Source organism: Etheostoma cragini, chromosome 7, assembly GCF_013103735.1.
Source record: "Etheostoma cragini isolate CJK2018 chromosome 7, CSU_Ecrag_1.0, whole genome shotgun sequence".
Taxonomy (NCBI): domain Eukaryota; kingdom Metazoa; phylum Chordata; class Actinopteri; order Perciformes; family Percidae; genus Etheostoma; species Etheostoma cragini.
This window is the reverse complement of record NC_048413.1, coordinates 16,056,096-16,072,018: the sequence shown is the minus strand read 5'-3', so window position 1 is coordinate 16,072,018 and position 15,923 is coordinate 16,056,096. Positions and strand designations below refer to the sequence as shown.

The 15,923-nt window shown below is 39.4% G+C and overlaps 1 protein-coding gene across 1 annotated transcript; it reads left to right on the top strand.

Moving 5' to 3' along the window:
* The first annotated feature begins 8,847 nt into the window (after positions 1 to 8,847).
* On the top strand, positions 8,848 to 13,419 carry dclre1b (DNA cross-link repair 1B). Its single transcript, XM_034877476.1, has 5 exons — positions 8,848 to 8,962; positions 9,286 to 9,507; positions 10,039 to 10,204; positions 10,419 to 10,601; positions 10,960 to 13,419. Exons 2-5 carry the CDS (start codon positions 9,310 to 9,312, stop codon positions 12,249 to 12,251), a joined length of 1,839 nt encoding a protein of 612 aa, XP_034733367.1. The 5' UTR covers positions 8,848 to 8,962; positions 9,286 to 9,309; the 3' UTR covers positions 12,252 to 13,419.
* The last annotated feature ends 2,504 nt before the right edge of the window (positions 13,420 to 15,923 follow it).

Genomic DNA, 15,923 nt, shown 5'->3' with positions numbered 1-15,923 from the left:
ATATATATATATCAGGATGTGGGAATATTAAAAAATTTAATTGTGGTCTAAGAACTAAGAAAATTGTGAAGCCAGATGAAAGAGGTTGTGGTTGGAAAAGACAACACAGGCATCTGAAAAAAACAGCAAAAACAGAGGCAGCTTGGGAAAAAAGATAGGGAGAGATGCCATAAAAGTGACTTTTATATCCACCCAACTGGAGGTGCATGAATAATTTTGACAATTTTCTTTCGCACTGTATGAATTGAAAGTTTTGTAAATAACTACAAAACAAAAAGTGGGTTAGCCAGAAAGCCAACTAACCCCCAATTTCCACCGGATGCGTAACGGCTGCGGATCAGCTCTGCTGCGTGACGGCTCTGTGTTCCGCCGCCTGTCAATACCATAGACAGTTAAATAAATGGACCAACAGATCCGGTTGTTCTGGATGGAGACAAGTGAAGGAAAATAGAAGCACTTTCCGGTGATGGCTAGGTGTTACTGCATAGCATTCAACTGAGCTTGACGATGTAGATGTGACGTGGGCAATGTGTCTGAAAGTTTTAAGACTTCTGGTAACTGTGCCAAGAGAAATCTTAATCATTCCCAATCAGCAGAGAAGGAAAGCGTAGGTATATGTTAGGAGATAACATAGACACATGCTAATTACTTCTAATTAACATGCTAGTTAACATTTTTATTAAACCTAAACAGCTAATGTAAGTCAAAACTGTGTGTGTGCTTCTCCTGACAATGCGGTAATTTGTCAACTATGCAACAGCAAGTCGCGTGATTATGACCAATCATTAGCCTATTTTTACAAAAACGTCTGCTACGGAGCCATAACGTGAGGTACAAGGTTTCTTTAGAATAAACAATGCACAAACAGAGTCTTGAAACACTTCAGATGTAAAGTTATTCACTGCCAGAGTGGCTCCAAAGTGAATGGCAGTCAATGGGATTCTAACTGCAGGGGATGGCTTTGTAGCATTAAAATGGAGCCATGGGAGCTACGTTTAGAGAGGAGAGCCTTACCCCTTCAAATAGGATTTCACCTTGCAATCTAACATAAATCAAACAATATATATTAGCTTTCAAGCATAACATTCAGTGTGAGCAAATATAAGTGTTATACAATGAAAAAGTCCATTAGACTCACATCACTCCTTTCTTTGTTCTGCCTGGTTTGTTTGGAGGGAAAAAAAGATTGCCACAGGCCTGAAGGACGGAGTTATATAAGCTTGCAAAGGGGTGTGGTTTTAGTGGTTATTGACAGTCCAGGATTGAGGAATGTAAGGTGGAAACTTTAACACTCCCAGATGTAAGTCGAGTGCAAATTTGAGTCATGCATGCGTCGCTCGACAAGTAGCCTACAAGATGCTTAGGAAAGACTTCTGTACGACAATACAGTATAAAAATTGACCTACTTAACGAAGTTTGTTCACTGCTAGTTAGAAGTTAGCAATCAAACACAACAAAGGTTGTCAGTTAAATGGCGTTTTGAGCTAACGTTACCAATCAAACAATCATAGATTGCTAAAATGTTTTTGAAATGATTTTCATCTTCTGTTATTGTTTGTATTGAGAAAAGTTTTCTATTTCATGGATTTCACAAATTTCAGTATGACACGTTATGCCGTAAACCGTTTAAATCTGAGCATGCGCAACTCACATGTGCATGGTGCAGAGAACAACTCTAATTGGCTCATGGAGGCACGTGATCAGACAATGGTTTACGGAGCATTAGATTGACTTCGCAAAAAAAAAAACTAATACAGAGCACTCTATGAACGGAATGAGGCATTTTAAATATTGCTTGATCATTCGATTAAAATTTGATTAATTGTGCAGCCCTAGCACTTACAGTATGTGGTGACAATTGCCAACATTCATACTTTGATTTAAGACACTATTCTATTTTCAAATCTATTGTCCAACTGTGCATGAAACCATGCTCTCACTAAAACCATAACCATCAACTCTCTTTATGTGCAAACATACTCTGCAGCCTAATCCTCCCAGGGTGAGAGGAGGTAAACTGCTATCAAGGTTAATGGTAGAGCGCCCATATCTGATATGACTTAACTTTAAACTGATTGCAAAATCCACAGACAAAGGTCATGCTGATTACTGTGGCAGGACATAAGGAATAAAAGACTCTCCGGAGTCTAAATGGCCCATGGACAAATTAAACAACTGTGCTTTCACTGCTCGTTGTTACCGTAACTGTTCTTTCATTGATTATGTATTGATTTTTGAAAGTTTTTTTGGGGGCATTTTAGGCCTTTATTTGACAGGACAGCAGAAGACATGAAAGGGGAGAGAGAATGAGAATGACACGCAGCATAGGGCCACAGGTCGGAGTTGAACCCAGGTCCACTTCGTCGAAGAGTAATAAACTCTTTATATGAGCGGCTGCCCTATCAACTAAACTATACGGGCCAAGTATTGATGATTTAAATAGTTTTTATACAATAAATTAATACTATAGAGAGTTCATAGATTGTCCTGCAGTCCACGTGAAAACAGCTCCCGTTTAATTTAATGGAAATCAATCTGTAGTTGCAAGTACAATAGAGCAGCTAGAATTTCTGCATTTGCCACACCAGCTACATTGTGTTTAATATGAGGCAGTCAATTAGGAGTTGTTACCCACAGCCTTGTACAGATTGACCTTCTTTTACCTGGATTTTTACCAACGTGCTGTTTTGCCCTGTCAAGAAACATAGGATACTCACATGAACCTAATTCACTCAGACTGGGCTCCAGGCACACAAAACCTGCATATTCACCCACAATAACAACAGAACATTTCTCATAACTATTCCCACTTTACCAGGAATGTGTGAAAGGGGAAGGGAAGCAGCCGCAGTTGAGATTTCTTGCAGCCTCTTGGGTGCTGTAACAGTGTTTGGAAACGGTCGAACAGTTCTTCCACAGTAAATACCGATCCTGTTCCGTACATGCATTATGCACATGGGGATCACTTTGCCAAATCATGACCAAACGCATCATTTGACATACAGATTGATACCCTGTCAGTACAGTTTCTCTAGGGCCTCAACTATCTCTTGTATTACAGTTAGTGTACATGCTACAACTGAACAAGCACTTCTTATATAATATAAGCAAAAGTACAATGGTCACATCCGATAAAATGGAATTTCATAAACTCTGAAAAATTTTATACAAGCCTACAGCTGACAGATTTGAAGCTACTTATATTCACAAATAAGAGTCGCTCTCATCCGAGTGAAATGTGCTTTTACTACAGATTTTCAATTTCCCAACCATTATCCAAACTCCGGGCCATTTCAGTAATGCACCTACAATATTCTTTATTGTAGAGAAAAGAGTTTCTAAAAAACCTCTTTGTGTTAAATTCCTTTTTTTCTTTGCATCTTTATGACAATTAAATCTAAATGCCAAACCACTTCTGTGAAAATCATGTCCTGATTTACACAAGAAGAGTAATGGAAGAGAGTCAATAGAAAATGACAGCGAGTGAAAATCTTTCATTACAGCAGCAAACCAGTCGTGCAAAACATGTTAAATGCACAGACCGAAGCAATGTATATACAGTACATATGATCAGTGGATGATCAGGTTCCTCCTCGCTCATGTGGAAAAACAAATAATACACAGCTGGATGCCCTTGCTGCCGTTGACAGTTTTTGTGAGGAGTTCTGATCTTGTTTTCAGCCATATGAGGTACAACAAAAGAGCTCTCTTTAACAAACTGTGTGCTTCAGCAAAACTAAAAGAAACAGGACTCCAAATCCTAAATCAGCTTTTTGCATGAAAGCTTTTACCAATTGCTCAGGGCAGAAATATGATGCCTGTGCCAGAGAGATATGGAGTATGATACACAACATTATACAAATTAAATGCAGCACAATAAACATGTGTCAGTGTAGTAAATAGTGCTTGAATCACCTTCATACGACCGACCTTAAACCACCCTTGTGTATTTAGACAAAATTATGGTAAGGCTGAGGCTCAATATCAATATGTTTACTTCCCCCTTTAGGAAAACACGTTGCATCTGTTTTGATGAAAGACTGATATGGTCAATAAGTTGACAAGGGCTTAGCTTCCGCTCATAGGTAGAGCGAAATAATGACTCCAGGACAACTCAGCTAATGTTTATTAGAGCGGCAACTTTCAGCGTCAACTATGGTTTTTACCATGCCTGTGTTCTACCAAGAGAAATTCAGAAAGACTTGAAACCCTCCAGGAAGACAATAAGAACCATTGTCCTCTCAGTGTGCAGCGTTGTCATGACAGCAAGCTCTGAGCACATTACAAATGCAGCCCCAAAAACGGCACCCTTCGATGGTCCGTGGGGGTTCTTCAGCAGGATGACTGTGTGCCACACCACCCAGCCAACTGAAAGCCCTCCTGAAAGTCTAATAAACTGAGCTAATCAAATCAGTCAAGTGGCTCTCATAACCTACAGTAGTATAATGTGGCGCACCATGGCTTGAAGCCTGGCCAAAAATAGCAGCTCCTACTCCTCTGTGTTACAGGAGTGAGGAAAACAAGGCGGTCCCAGAGACTGGCTGTAAAGAGGTTTAGACAGCAGTCATGCTGCCATGCTGCAAGTATGTGTGCCAGCCTGTCAAAATGAAAACAGTAAGAGCAAAAATAGAGACCTCATGAAAACACCGTTGAGGATGACAGCGTGAAAGGGGATAAAGGCAAGAAAACAAAACTAACACATATCCAGAGGGAGAGAGAGCGAGAGAGAGAGACTGGGGGGCCAAGAATGGGGCGGAGCGATAAACAGAGAAAGACTCACATATGTCCATAAACATCTCCGCAGGAGTGTGTGTATAGCACCACTGCTTCATCATCGTAAGAAATAAAGCTGCCACTGCATCTGACTGTACAAATGGGTTGACTCAGATAAATGGGGGCAACGGAGATAGCCCATGTTAGTCATTATTCATTTGGGATCGATAAACAGGGACGCAAAAGCTAAGGGAATTCATAGAAAGTCTTGCATGGGACACTTTTTGGATTTACGGGACAATTTGAGAGCAAAATTAATTGTATTAATTAAAATATCAATGCTGAGAACATCACTAAAGTATATACCCAATGTACTTATAACTAGAGTTTAAACAAGTTTTAGTGACAGGAAGAATGGAAATGGTCACATTGACTTACGAGGGCAGTAAAACTTTATAGACCAATTTGGAGTGAACGTCACAACAATGGCGCACGCACTGTGGTGGCAGAAAAACAGCCGAAACTATTGTGAATATACTGTTCATCACAATACATTTAGGGTTTTTCATAGACACTTTCTCATAGGATAGCCTGCTAGTTTCTTAGCTAGCTTGATTATTCCACCACCATTTTGTTGGTTAGAGAAACGGTTTAGCTAGCTAGCTCACTCAAATATATACAAAATAAACTCAAACTTTCAAGAAAAGAAATATATGTAGACATATTTTCCTTATTAAACAGAAAAATAAAAACCGTAACATAGCCTAACGTTACACCTTCTGAGTTCCAGTTTCTGTCCTTTACCCAATGAGGACTACCTTTAGATTAACCTTAACTCATCCAAAACACACTTAATTCAAACTTAAATTAAACTCCAGAAATTAAACTGCAGAAATCACCAACTGTGGTTTGGTCAAAATAAATCCTTAAATTAGTAAAAATACGCCAGCTCCACAGCCGTTCCCTTGCTGTCAGGTAGCCTTACCGCCCGTCTTACAGCAGAATCTGATATCCATGGTTTTCAATTGAAGGATGCTAAAGAATGTTATTGAAGATCCCTTCAAATGCCATAAGCACTAATGTGCCCAGTACAAACTGTATAAATACATTTGAATATTATTATGAATAAATAGCTTAATATTAAATAAACAGCTGCTGCTTTCTGGTGGTTGCTAACATCATCAAAGCCAAGAAAGGCTTTTTTTAATTTACCTCCAGATATATAGTGTACAACAACAGATACTTGGGCTTTTGTTGCATTTATCAATACTTTCAATACATCTTGGTTTTCCATTACCTTTTCATTAATGTAGGTTATATTTAGCCTCCTTTGCTCATTAAGCGCAAGGTAGATACGAGATTTACAGCGTAATTTCACACGTGACATTTGACATTTGGATGTGAGCTGACAACTTTTCATGCTTGGTTAAAGCTGCGAGCAGGTTTTTCAAATCACAGTATCCCGTGGAAGTCCAAACAGTCTGAGTTGTTGAATAAAGAAGGGAGGGATAGCAGTACAGCCGCTGACTGCTAGCACAGCCACAGGCTGGCGTTGACCTCCCTCTTGCTATTAACTCATTCTTTTAATTAAAATCGAGCTTGGAGAAATTCCTCAACTCTGTCTAATTGGCGGACACCTCTGCTGTCATTTTATACACTGAATTTCGCTGGGATTACGCTTACAATGTAGCTGTTGTAATGACGGGAGCTGTGCAAATAAATGTCCTGTAATATCTCAATTTTAATTGGTACATGTTTGATGTGTAACAGAGATGATTACTAGCATAACATATTTACATGCAAAGACACAGAGTTGTGCTTTTTGCCGTACATGTTGAAGCATACAAGATCAAAGTGCGCATGTGCAACATTGGTTTTTCGCTTGTTGTCCGCAACGAATGGACAGTATTTGATTATGCATAACTGCTATATTTGTCATCATAACATCTAAATAATTGGAATAACACACATATTGCATATAAATCACAAGAACAAAATACTGAAAAATACAACCCAAAATGTATTAAATACAATTCTTTAATAAACATTTTTAGGTTTGAATTTTAGCAGGGTAGGCGCTGCCTAGCTAGCCTACCCAGACTGCACGTCTTTGTTGTTTACAAACACCAAAATGGTCTATGTGGAGGATTTAGAGCATTGCTGTTAATAACTGGAGTGGCAGATCACAGACTGTGCAGCCATCTGCCTCCGTAGCATCACTGCTGGTGTCTGACAGCACTTTTATTTTTCTCTGCATAATAACATGACAGGGAAGACAACTCCTCCTCCTGACGTCAGCAACCTTTGCCTTGACAAGTGTAAACAGTGCTGCTGTGGTTATATTCATTTCATTACGGAGAACAAAGTACTGCGCCTTGGTTTTTTGTTATGTACTGGTAAACAAAAAAGCATGAGAGTTAATGAGGATGCTCAATCATTTGAAGAAGTATTGCTGACTGATAACGGAGTCAGTATGTTGTAGACATATTGTTTTCCTGTGTGTGTTACTATTTATCTTCAAACCTTTCACATAGTGGTCACTGGGCTCATGAATATGTATTAGGAATATTTTCTTTGTGATCAGAATTTTACTCTCCAGCACTGCTACTGTACTGTACTGTAGCTGTTTTACTGCATGTGTCAGGTATGACTGTGCTCACTGCTCATATACCAAAAGTTAATTTTTTGAAGGCAAAAGTAGAATCCTAAAACTAAAAATTAACAAATAATTTACAAATACTGTACTTACTCTAAAAGTTGACATACACTTGGGAGTAAAAATGTAGGGCTACTCAATTACTTGCTAACTTGTCTCTTGACTGTAAAGTTGCCTCACACAGTGTTGAATAATCTAAAGGGCACCCAGCTGTGTAACTTGTCACAATAAGATGTGAATAGTAACAAGGGCTCCCCTGACTGAGCTCGACCAACTCCTGTTCAGTTAATCACTACTTTATCTCCAGCATGAGGTGTCCACAGGGTGTGTGTGTGTGTGTGAGTGAGTGTGTGTGTTGGGAAGATAGATAATAAGTGTAAGGCAGAGCATGATTAATGTGCTTCTGAATATGAGGAGAGGACACAAGCTGTGCAATAACAGAGGAATGTGCAGCAATTGCAGGCAATAATCTTGAATAGTAAGTACTGCAAAACGTAGGGGGAGGGGGGGCTTCAATGGGTTGCTGTCACCATAGCAACGCCCCCATTTAGTAGTAACCCCCCTTAGTACATTGTAAAAAAAATTACAAATATTACAGATAGTTGGAAGTGATGAAGTTCAGTACAATTACATACCGGATTAAATGTGTTTATAAAAGCATTGTGCCAGATGAGCCAGACAAGGTTTTAGAGAGAAAGCAATCCATCATCCAATATTACAATCAGAAAAAGACTATTTAATACATTGCAGTGCTTTTTGTTTATTTTCTGTAATAGAAGAAAAATAAGTTTACATACTGTATATGTCTGGGAAAGATTAAGACATGTTTTATGTCATCCTGTGGATTAAAAAATAGGAGCCTGTAAATTTAAATTAACATGAAATACATAGTTTATTGGACAAATATTTTTCATGATTCTTAAAGAAATTGTTGGCAGCTTACAAAGAATGCCCTATGGAGTAGTTGTCTAGGCTATTTCACAAACAAACTCAAATAAAAACAGTTTCCTCTCTCCTGGCGCCACCTTTTGGAGAGTGAACCACAATTGAATCAATTTCAGGGAGCTGCTTCCAACTTTACTGTTGCCTACATATATTATTGAACTACCTTTCAATATATCAACCTTAATAAAGTGCCTCAAGAAAGTATATTGGGGGCATCATTGATTCTTTCTGACCTTGTCCATCTCTTTTGTGTTTTATTTTCTTTCAATTCATGCAGCATTTTATATATTCTTGTTCCATGCCAAGATATTGGGTTTACTGTCTAAAAGCCCCTTAGGCATACACCAACTAATAAAAGCAGGGTTTTAAATATATGGGAGCCCAATTCCGCCAGAAAAAAGGATGACAAGTTAAGTTGGGAATTTTAAAAACAAAAATATTTCTTCCACAATCCTCTTTAAATAAGTCAAATGGTCTGGGCGCTGTGGTCCGGCAGGTGGCAGTATGATACAACAGCTAGAGTGCAACCCCACAGAAGAAGAAACTAGGAAGAGGCGATGAGCATTAAATTAAAAACAGAAATGGCGGTATCCAAATAAACTGCCGTTAGAATCTGTGAACATGCAACAGTTGATTGTGATGTCGAAGGTTGGGCAAGACGTTAGAATCGCAAAATAATGACGTCGCTAAGCCACAAGTATTTGGCCGAATAATGCCAACTACAGCTGGCCACAGTGTTTTTAGCAGAGTCGGGAGATCCCTCGAACGTTAGTTAGCTTCAAGTAAATAGTTTGCATGGGCCATGTACACTGAAACAACTTTAACTTTACAACAAATTTTCAAAGCCATTAACGTTAACTTGTTTTGTGACTCGTCTAGTAGCAGTTCATTAGATAACTGTTATTTTCCGTCTCGTGAAAGTTACCGTTATTAGTTTACCTGTTAACGTAACGTCACACCGCTGGTTGCAGGATATCCACTGAAACTTAGCGACAATGTCGGTCAACGGGAAAGTTATCCCGAACACTCCGCTGGCTGTGGACTTCTGGTATGTGCGGAAGTGTCCAGGCACACGGCTGTTTTTCCTGTCCCACATGCACAGCGACCATACTGCGGGTTTGACCTCCACCTGGAGCAACCGTCCCATCTACTGCTCACCAACCACTGCAGCTCTGCTCACACTCAAACTGCAGGTGAGGGGAGTCATTTGAAACAAACGTGGGTGTCCTTCCTATGATAAATGGAAGGACGAAATGTAATGTCTCTGCCTGTGTACTGTATTGAGAGGGACTGTTGGTCACTGTCTTGTTCTTTTTACTAGCTAGACAATGGGGCGATGACTTTGTCAAACAACGACTTTTCTTTTTGTATCCAAGTTTGGTTTAATTGGTGTTCACATCTGTTTTGCAATGTTATAAAAACGTGTTGTTGTTACAAGTTGACAACCCAGTCTCTTAGGGGTCCAAAAAGTCACTATTCTGTTTAGAAGGTTTATAACTTTAAATACCGACAGAAATGTCCTTGGGCCCAAACATCATTTCCAGAACAAAAAGTGGGTGGCAGTCCTCTTTTACTTTGTCAACATATTTGTCATGATAAACCTTTTTACATACCCATGTTGCGTGCTGAAAGTATTTCAGAGGAAACTTTAGGGAAGTGGTTAAGAACAGTAGACACATCGCTGCATCAAGTTCTACTGCTGATCATTTTTTATTTCTGAACAGGTGAAAGAACAGTGGATCCATCCATTAGAGCTCGATGAGCCCTACCTGTTGCCACTGGATGACATTGGCAAGGAGAGGCTGACAGTCACACTGATAGATGCCAACCACTGTCCAGGGGCTGTCATGTTTCTCTTCGAAGGCTACTTTGGCTCTATACTGTACACTGGTCAGTGTCTGAATGCATGGGCAAAACACTATCTGAAGCTTCTAGCATGTAGGAAATACTGTATTTATTCAGCATGTTTAGTCTTTCCTCTTCCAATTCTTTTGCTTTTCAACATCATAATTGGTATCATATGACCAAAAGACATATGCAGGTACTTAATTGATAACAGAATCATAGTAAATAACAGTCAGCATTGACCCATTTTTAATTTAAGGTGACTTCCGATATACTCCCTCCATGTTGCGTGAGCCGTGTTTGAGGAACAACACCAATATAGATGTCCTGTACCTGGACAACACCAACTGTGACCCCAACCGCACCCTCCCCTCCAGACAGCGAGCCACTCAACAAATCAAAGAGATCATCCGCAGCCACCCAAACCACAATGTAGTCATAGGTAATTTTATTTCACATGCCTTACGTACTTTCTTTTCATCTCGCAGAGTGAACATACAATATCGGTTCTAACAACTGCAAACGATGAACGGTCTGTTCTCTTTACGCTGCAGCTCTGTGACCTCTGTCACACACCTGCACAAGTTAGCGAAAGTGATTTGGTTAGGGGTCAACCCAGAAATGATCTTGCTTTGACAGTTTGCCTTTTTGTGACTTTCAGAAAACAGTTTTATATTCTGTGCAGACAATAAACAAGAAACAAACAATAGGAAGAACATCTAGCCCACATAGGGTATGTTTTTATAATTGTCCCTCACTAATTGTTATATAATGTTTCACTCTCTTGCGCTGCCTTGCAGGCCTGTATGCACTTGGTAAAGAGTCCTTGCTGTTGGAGCTGGCGATGGAGTTTAAAACCTGGATTGAGGTGAGCTTTGAGAGGATGGAGACCCTCAAAGCCCTGGATCTGCCTGACGTCTTCACCACTGACCCAGGAGCCGGTCGTATCCGAGCAGTGGAGCAGTCGGAGGTCTGCTCTGCTACTTTACAGCAGTGGAACAAAGAACAACCCACTTTGGCCATCTTGCCCACCAGCAGGCCCCTGGTCTCCTATCACTCCAACATCCACGTGGTACCCTACTCCGATCACTCCTCTTACCAAGAGTTGGAGGATTTTGTTTCTGCAATTAAACCGACCTCCCTTGTACCCATTGTAGGAAACCATGTACCTGGAAGCTTCTCTGCTTTACTGCCCAGCAAAAAGCGACATGAAATCCTGGTGCCTGAGTCAGTCAGACAGTACATGTTGAGACAGCCTGAGAGGCAACTCAGCTCGTCATCGTACACCAGCCTTCACCGCAGACATTTCCGACTTCTTGCTCCCAAAGGGGTGTTATTTGAGTCTCCTGTACATGGATCCAGGAAGTCATGTGAAGAAGCCTTGGAGGCGGAGTGCCTGCAGCAGGATGCTTCGGAGGAAGAGATGGACACAGAAAGTACTGAAAATGATTCTGACTGCGTCCTTGTTGACCTGAGCAAGGAACACACCCCTAACAAAAACAGAAGAGGGTCTGGAGACATGTGGAGTCTCAACATCGTCCAGGCAGGGTCTGAAGATATGGTGGTGGGAGAGTCTCTGCCTTTCAGTCAATTCAGCCAAAGTAACGTTGCTCCAGTGGAGATTCTGACAAACGCCAAGGCGTGCCTGAAGCCTGCATGGAGCACAACAAGGCCTTTAGAAAGAAAAGCCAAAATAATCAACAAGTCGGCTTCAAATGAAAATGGCCGCAGCCAGCATAACAAACATGGAAATGTTCAGAACAACCACACATTGTCAGGCGGTGATAGCATGACTCAGCACAGAGGACATGGAATGGATCAGGATGGTGACGCAATGTCCAACGACCAAATGAACAAGAGCGTCGTGACAACCATGCAGGGCCGCCTCGACAACAATTTCTGCTCTTCATCTAGCTTCCAGACTGAGCTGAAGCAGGAGTACATAGAGGAGCTTGAAAACAGAATTTTAAAGGTTCTCCCCTTCATAAACGAGGACCTTATGACATGGGGCCTCCTGGAGAAGGACTTTGTGCAGCAGTTTTGCCTCTCTCCTTTATGTGACGCAAGAGAGGATGACCTCTCTGACAGATAATGTGACCTGGCAAGTTTTTGTCTTGCTATTAAGATCTTTTTAGTTTCGTGTAAATATGAGCACTTTAAATCCAACGTACTGTTTTCTCATTGGTAACTTCCTTATTTATAAAATTTTCCCTTCTGTTGTCTCCACGTTGTGTGGGTGGCTTGGAGTTTAGGAAAGCAGGCCAACCAGTAGATCAAATTATCATAGACAAGGAATATTTGCCAGAACCAACCATCTTGAAACACTGGTATATTTTTCATTCTTCCTTCTTGAGCAGTTGAAAATGTGCCATACGTTAGATCTGCCTTTTTCACTTTCATTTGTATACCTTTTTAAAAATTCATGGCTAAATTTGAAATTCTCAAGACTCCTGTCAGTTGTTTCTCTTCTGTATAATGAATAATGGTAATAAAGATTTTTGGTGATTTTGGTATAATCTGTATTTGGACTGATGGACTTTACAATGGATTGTCTTTGTTTATAACTGTATGCCTATCTGAGGGTTGAGAAGATATAGTACAAAAGGAAGTATTTGAATGATAATACACATTTTTCTGTGTCCTTAAGCAGCTGCGCCAGTTTTTTTTTGTTACTCCACAATTAAAGATAAATGATTGTAAAAACATCTTTAGTAAGTGGGCATACCGATTTACAATATGTGTAATTGTTGGGGGGAATGACTTCTCTTAATTTACATGCATGTGTATTGAAAAGCATAATAGCTTAATGTGTGTTTCAGTTGTTTTTGCTTCCATTACTATGTTTCCAATCCTAAACTTTGCCTGTTGGACTATAGTGCTCTACTACTCTTATCGACCTGTGAACATTGTGAAGCATCACTTTGCCTTTTTACTCTTGCTGTATTTAATTTAAAATGTAAAAATATTGCCTTTTACTTACACTTGTTTGTGTAGTAATAGGAAACCTATGTTTATTGTGATGATTTACTGTACACTGTATTTACATTTGTCTCGAATTTTTGAGCAAAACAGCAGTGTTTGTTAGAAAAAGGAAAATGTTCCTCTTCCAAAATAATAATGTCTTGTAGAAATATAAGCTTCTGCTGGGCTTTATGGTCAAAATCCTTTATTCTAATATAGGTAATTAATCTCTGATAACAATATGTAACACGGTTTAGCATGTTTTCTGGATCATTCAATAAATAGTCCATATAAAATAACCACATTGTAAAGCCTTTTTTTTATATACTTTTTAAATTGAATACTGAGTATTCATACTCAGTAAGCACACACATTTTTATATAAATTAATAATTGCTCAGCCTGATAACTAAAGAACTCCACATAGCACAGAGATTTTTGTTAGCATCTACTGTTTAATGTAGGCTGAGGATTCACAGCTGCTTCCTGTTGCAATGCTGTCATTTCTTCCTTAGATGGCAGCAGATGCTTTTACTTTGTCTTGCTTCTCCTTTAATTAGAGGTTTGGGTTTCATAGCATCTCTGATTCTTGCAATTACAACAAACAAACGTGGATAGCATGCTGAGCAGTAATAACTCAGCTCTCAACTAAATCTCATCATCCCACCATGGTTTTTATATTACCAATATATTGAAAATTAAGGTAATACAAATGTTAAGACAGAATTTGGCACACAGAGATTCAGTCAGAAAATGATCAGCAGCCTGCTGTGCACCAAATGTGAAAGTCTTGCATTTGTACAAAAAGTTGCGTATTTATATGATTACAAGCATGCTGCTCTACCTGACTACAGCGCAGGACTGGCTCTCACTCATTTTAGCCCCCATAGAAAGGTAGTTTGGAGGTCTGCATGCTTTTTGCTGTCCTGAGTTACAACCAAAGACAACTTTATCCTCCAGCCACTAAGATTTGATTAGATTATACTTTATTCATCCCACGACGGGGACATTTTGTTGTTACAGTAGCAGCATTTTTCAATAACAGCAAAAAACAATAACACACAAACAAGTAAGCACACAAGAAATACAGGCAAAACAATAGACAATGAAAATATGGTAGACTGAGTAACTAAAATGGCATCAAATTAAGGAATGAAACATGTCTTCTCAGAGACCAAAGTCCACACTCCATTACTGAAGACAGAAAGCAACACAAGTTGATTGGAACACAATATGTTCTTAAAGCTCTAATAGACTTGTTAAGGACTCACTCGCTTGCTGATATACAACTCATCCTCATCACCTCCCTACAACAACAGCTCTAACCAAGCAGTGTTTCGAGAAAGTGCCTTATTAAAAGTAGTCTCTGTGTGGAGTTCAGAAACCTCAGAGGTATCATGCTGAGACATCATAAAGTCCCCATCAGTGGGTCGTCAGATCGACATGAGCTGCCAACAGGAGTCTCCTCTCGTGCTCATAAAGGATGAATGAGTGTCTCCTGCATGAGGTTCCCTGCATGTTGGAAGGACATCTGGGATTAACAACACGGACGTGTCAGAATACTGATTATGGCCAGTGGTGGAAGTATTTAGATCATTTACTGGAGTAAAAGTACTAATACCACTGTAAAAATGCTCCATAAAAGTGACAGAAATAAGAGTATAATCAGAGTCAAGTAAAGATGGTGCCACAAATGGCAGCATCGGTATTTCACTCTCTTTCTTGTACATTTGTAAACTATATTGTTTTGTTATACTGTAGACTTAAGAGTATATATATATATATATTACTTACTGTCCTTTCTGTTATTTATTATTTATTTTTACTGCAGCTGCTCAAGGTGATGCTAGTTTTTAGTCATTTATATAGAAAGGCCAAATAATGATAATTTAATTTTAATGAATCTCCCAATTATTTCACAATAAATCACCTGATTCAAAAGCAAGCAGAGAGAGATGCCAATTACCAAGAACCTAAAGTGACACCTTCACTTTGTTCAATCAATAGTACAAACCTCAAAATAGTAAGAATACAAAATAAGATTAACAATAACAAATATGAACAAACACAGCTAAAATTACTTTTAAGCAGCAAATCCTCACATTTGAGCAGCCTGAGCCATGAACCGCATTTCTGCATGAAAAATGATATGAACATATGATCAAAATAGTCGCAAATTAATTTTCTGTCAATCTGTAATCAGTTAAGTGACTAATAGTTTCAGCTCTACCTGCTGTTGGAGAGGTTAGTCTATAACAAAGCATCCTATGTCAGAAACTGTTTGTAGAGTAACTAAAGCTTTCAAATGAATGTAATTGAGTTTAAAAAAGTATGTGTCTCTCTAAATCATATTGGAGTGGAGTAGAAGTATAAAGTGGCATGAAAAGAATAGCTGGGAAGGTAAAGCCAATGAGATGCACCAGCTTCCCACACATGACATTACCTGCGCTACAGGGACTCCAGGACTAAAGGAGCACAGGAACGGGTTGTTTTAGTTCAGTGATATCTTAGATTAGAGTCAGTTGTAAGGTTTTTTGAAAGTAGAGGGGGACGGACTCTTGTGCTCTTAAAAATTTGGTTGAATTGTAATCAGGGGAAGACAACACCCGAGATGGAATTTGCATTGATATTCCTGCATATTTTACACAAGCCTGCTTTTTTCCCTTTGGCCCCAATTTCTATTTTAAGGCAGTGCACTTGTACTGCCAAAATTGAAAACATGTTTGTGACAAAATAAGACGAAGAATTTGGGAAGAAAAATGCACTCTCTTTTCCACCATAAGATAACATGATGCCCTGGCAAT

What these genes read in the sequence shown, in the direction of transcription:
- dclre1b (XM_034877476.1), top strand. Translation starts at nt 9,310, where the DNA reads ATGTCGGTCAACGGGAAAGTTATCCCGAACACTCCGCTGGCTGTGGAC. An exon ending in TGCTCACACTCAAACTGCAG is followed by an intron (nt 9,508 to 10,038) that starts GTGAGGGGAGTC and finishes ATTTCTGAACAG; the next exon opens with GTGAAAGAACAGTGGATCCA. An exon ending in TGGCTCTATACTGTACACTG is followed by an intron (nt 10,205 to 10,418) that starts GTCAGTGTCTGA and finishes TTTTAATTTAAG; the next exon opens with GTGACTTCCGATATACTCCC.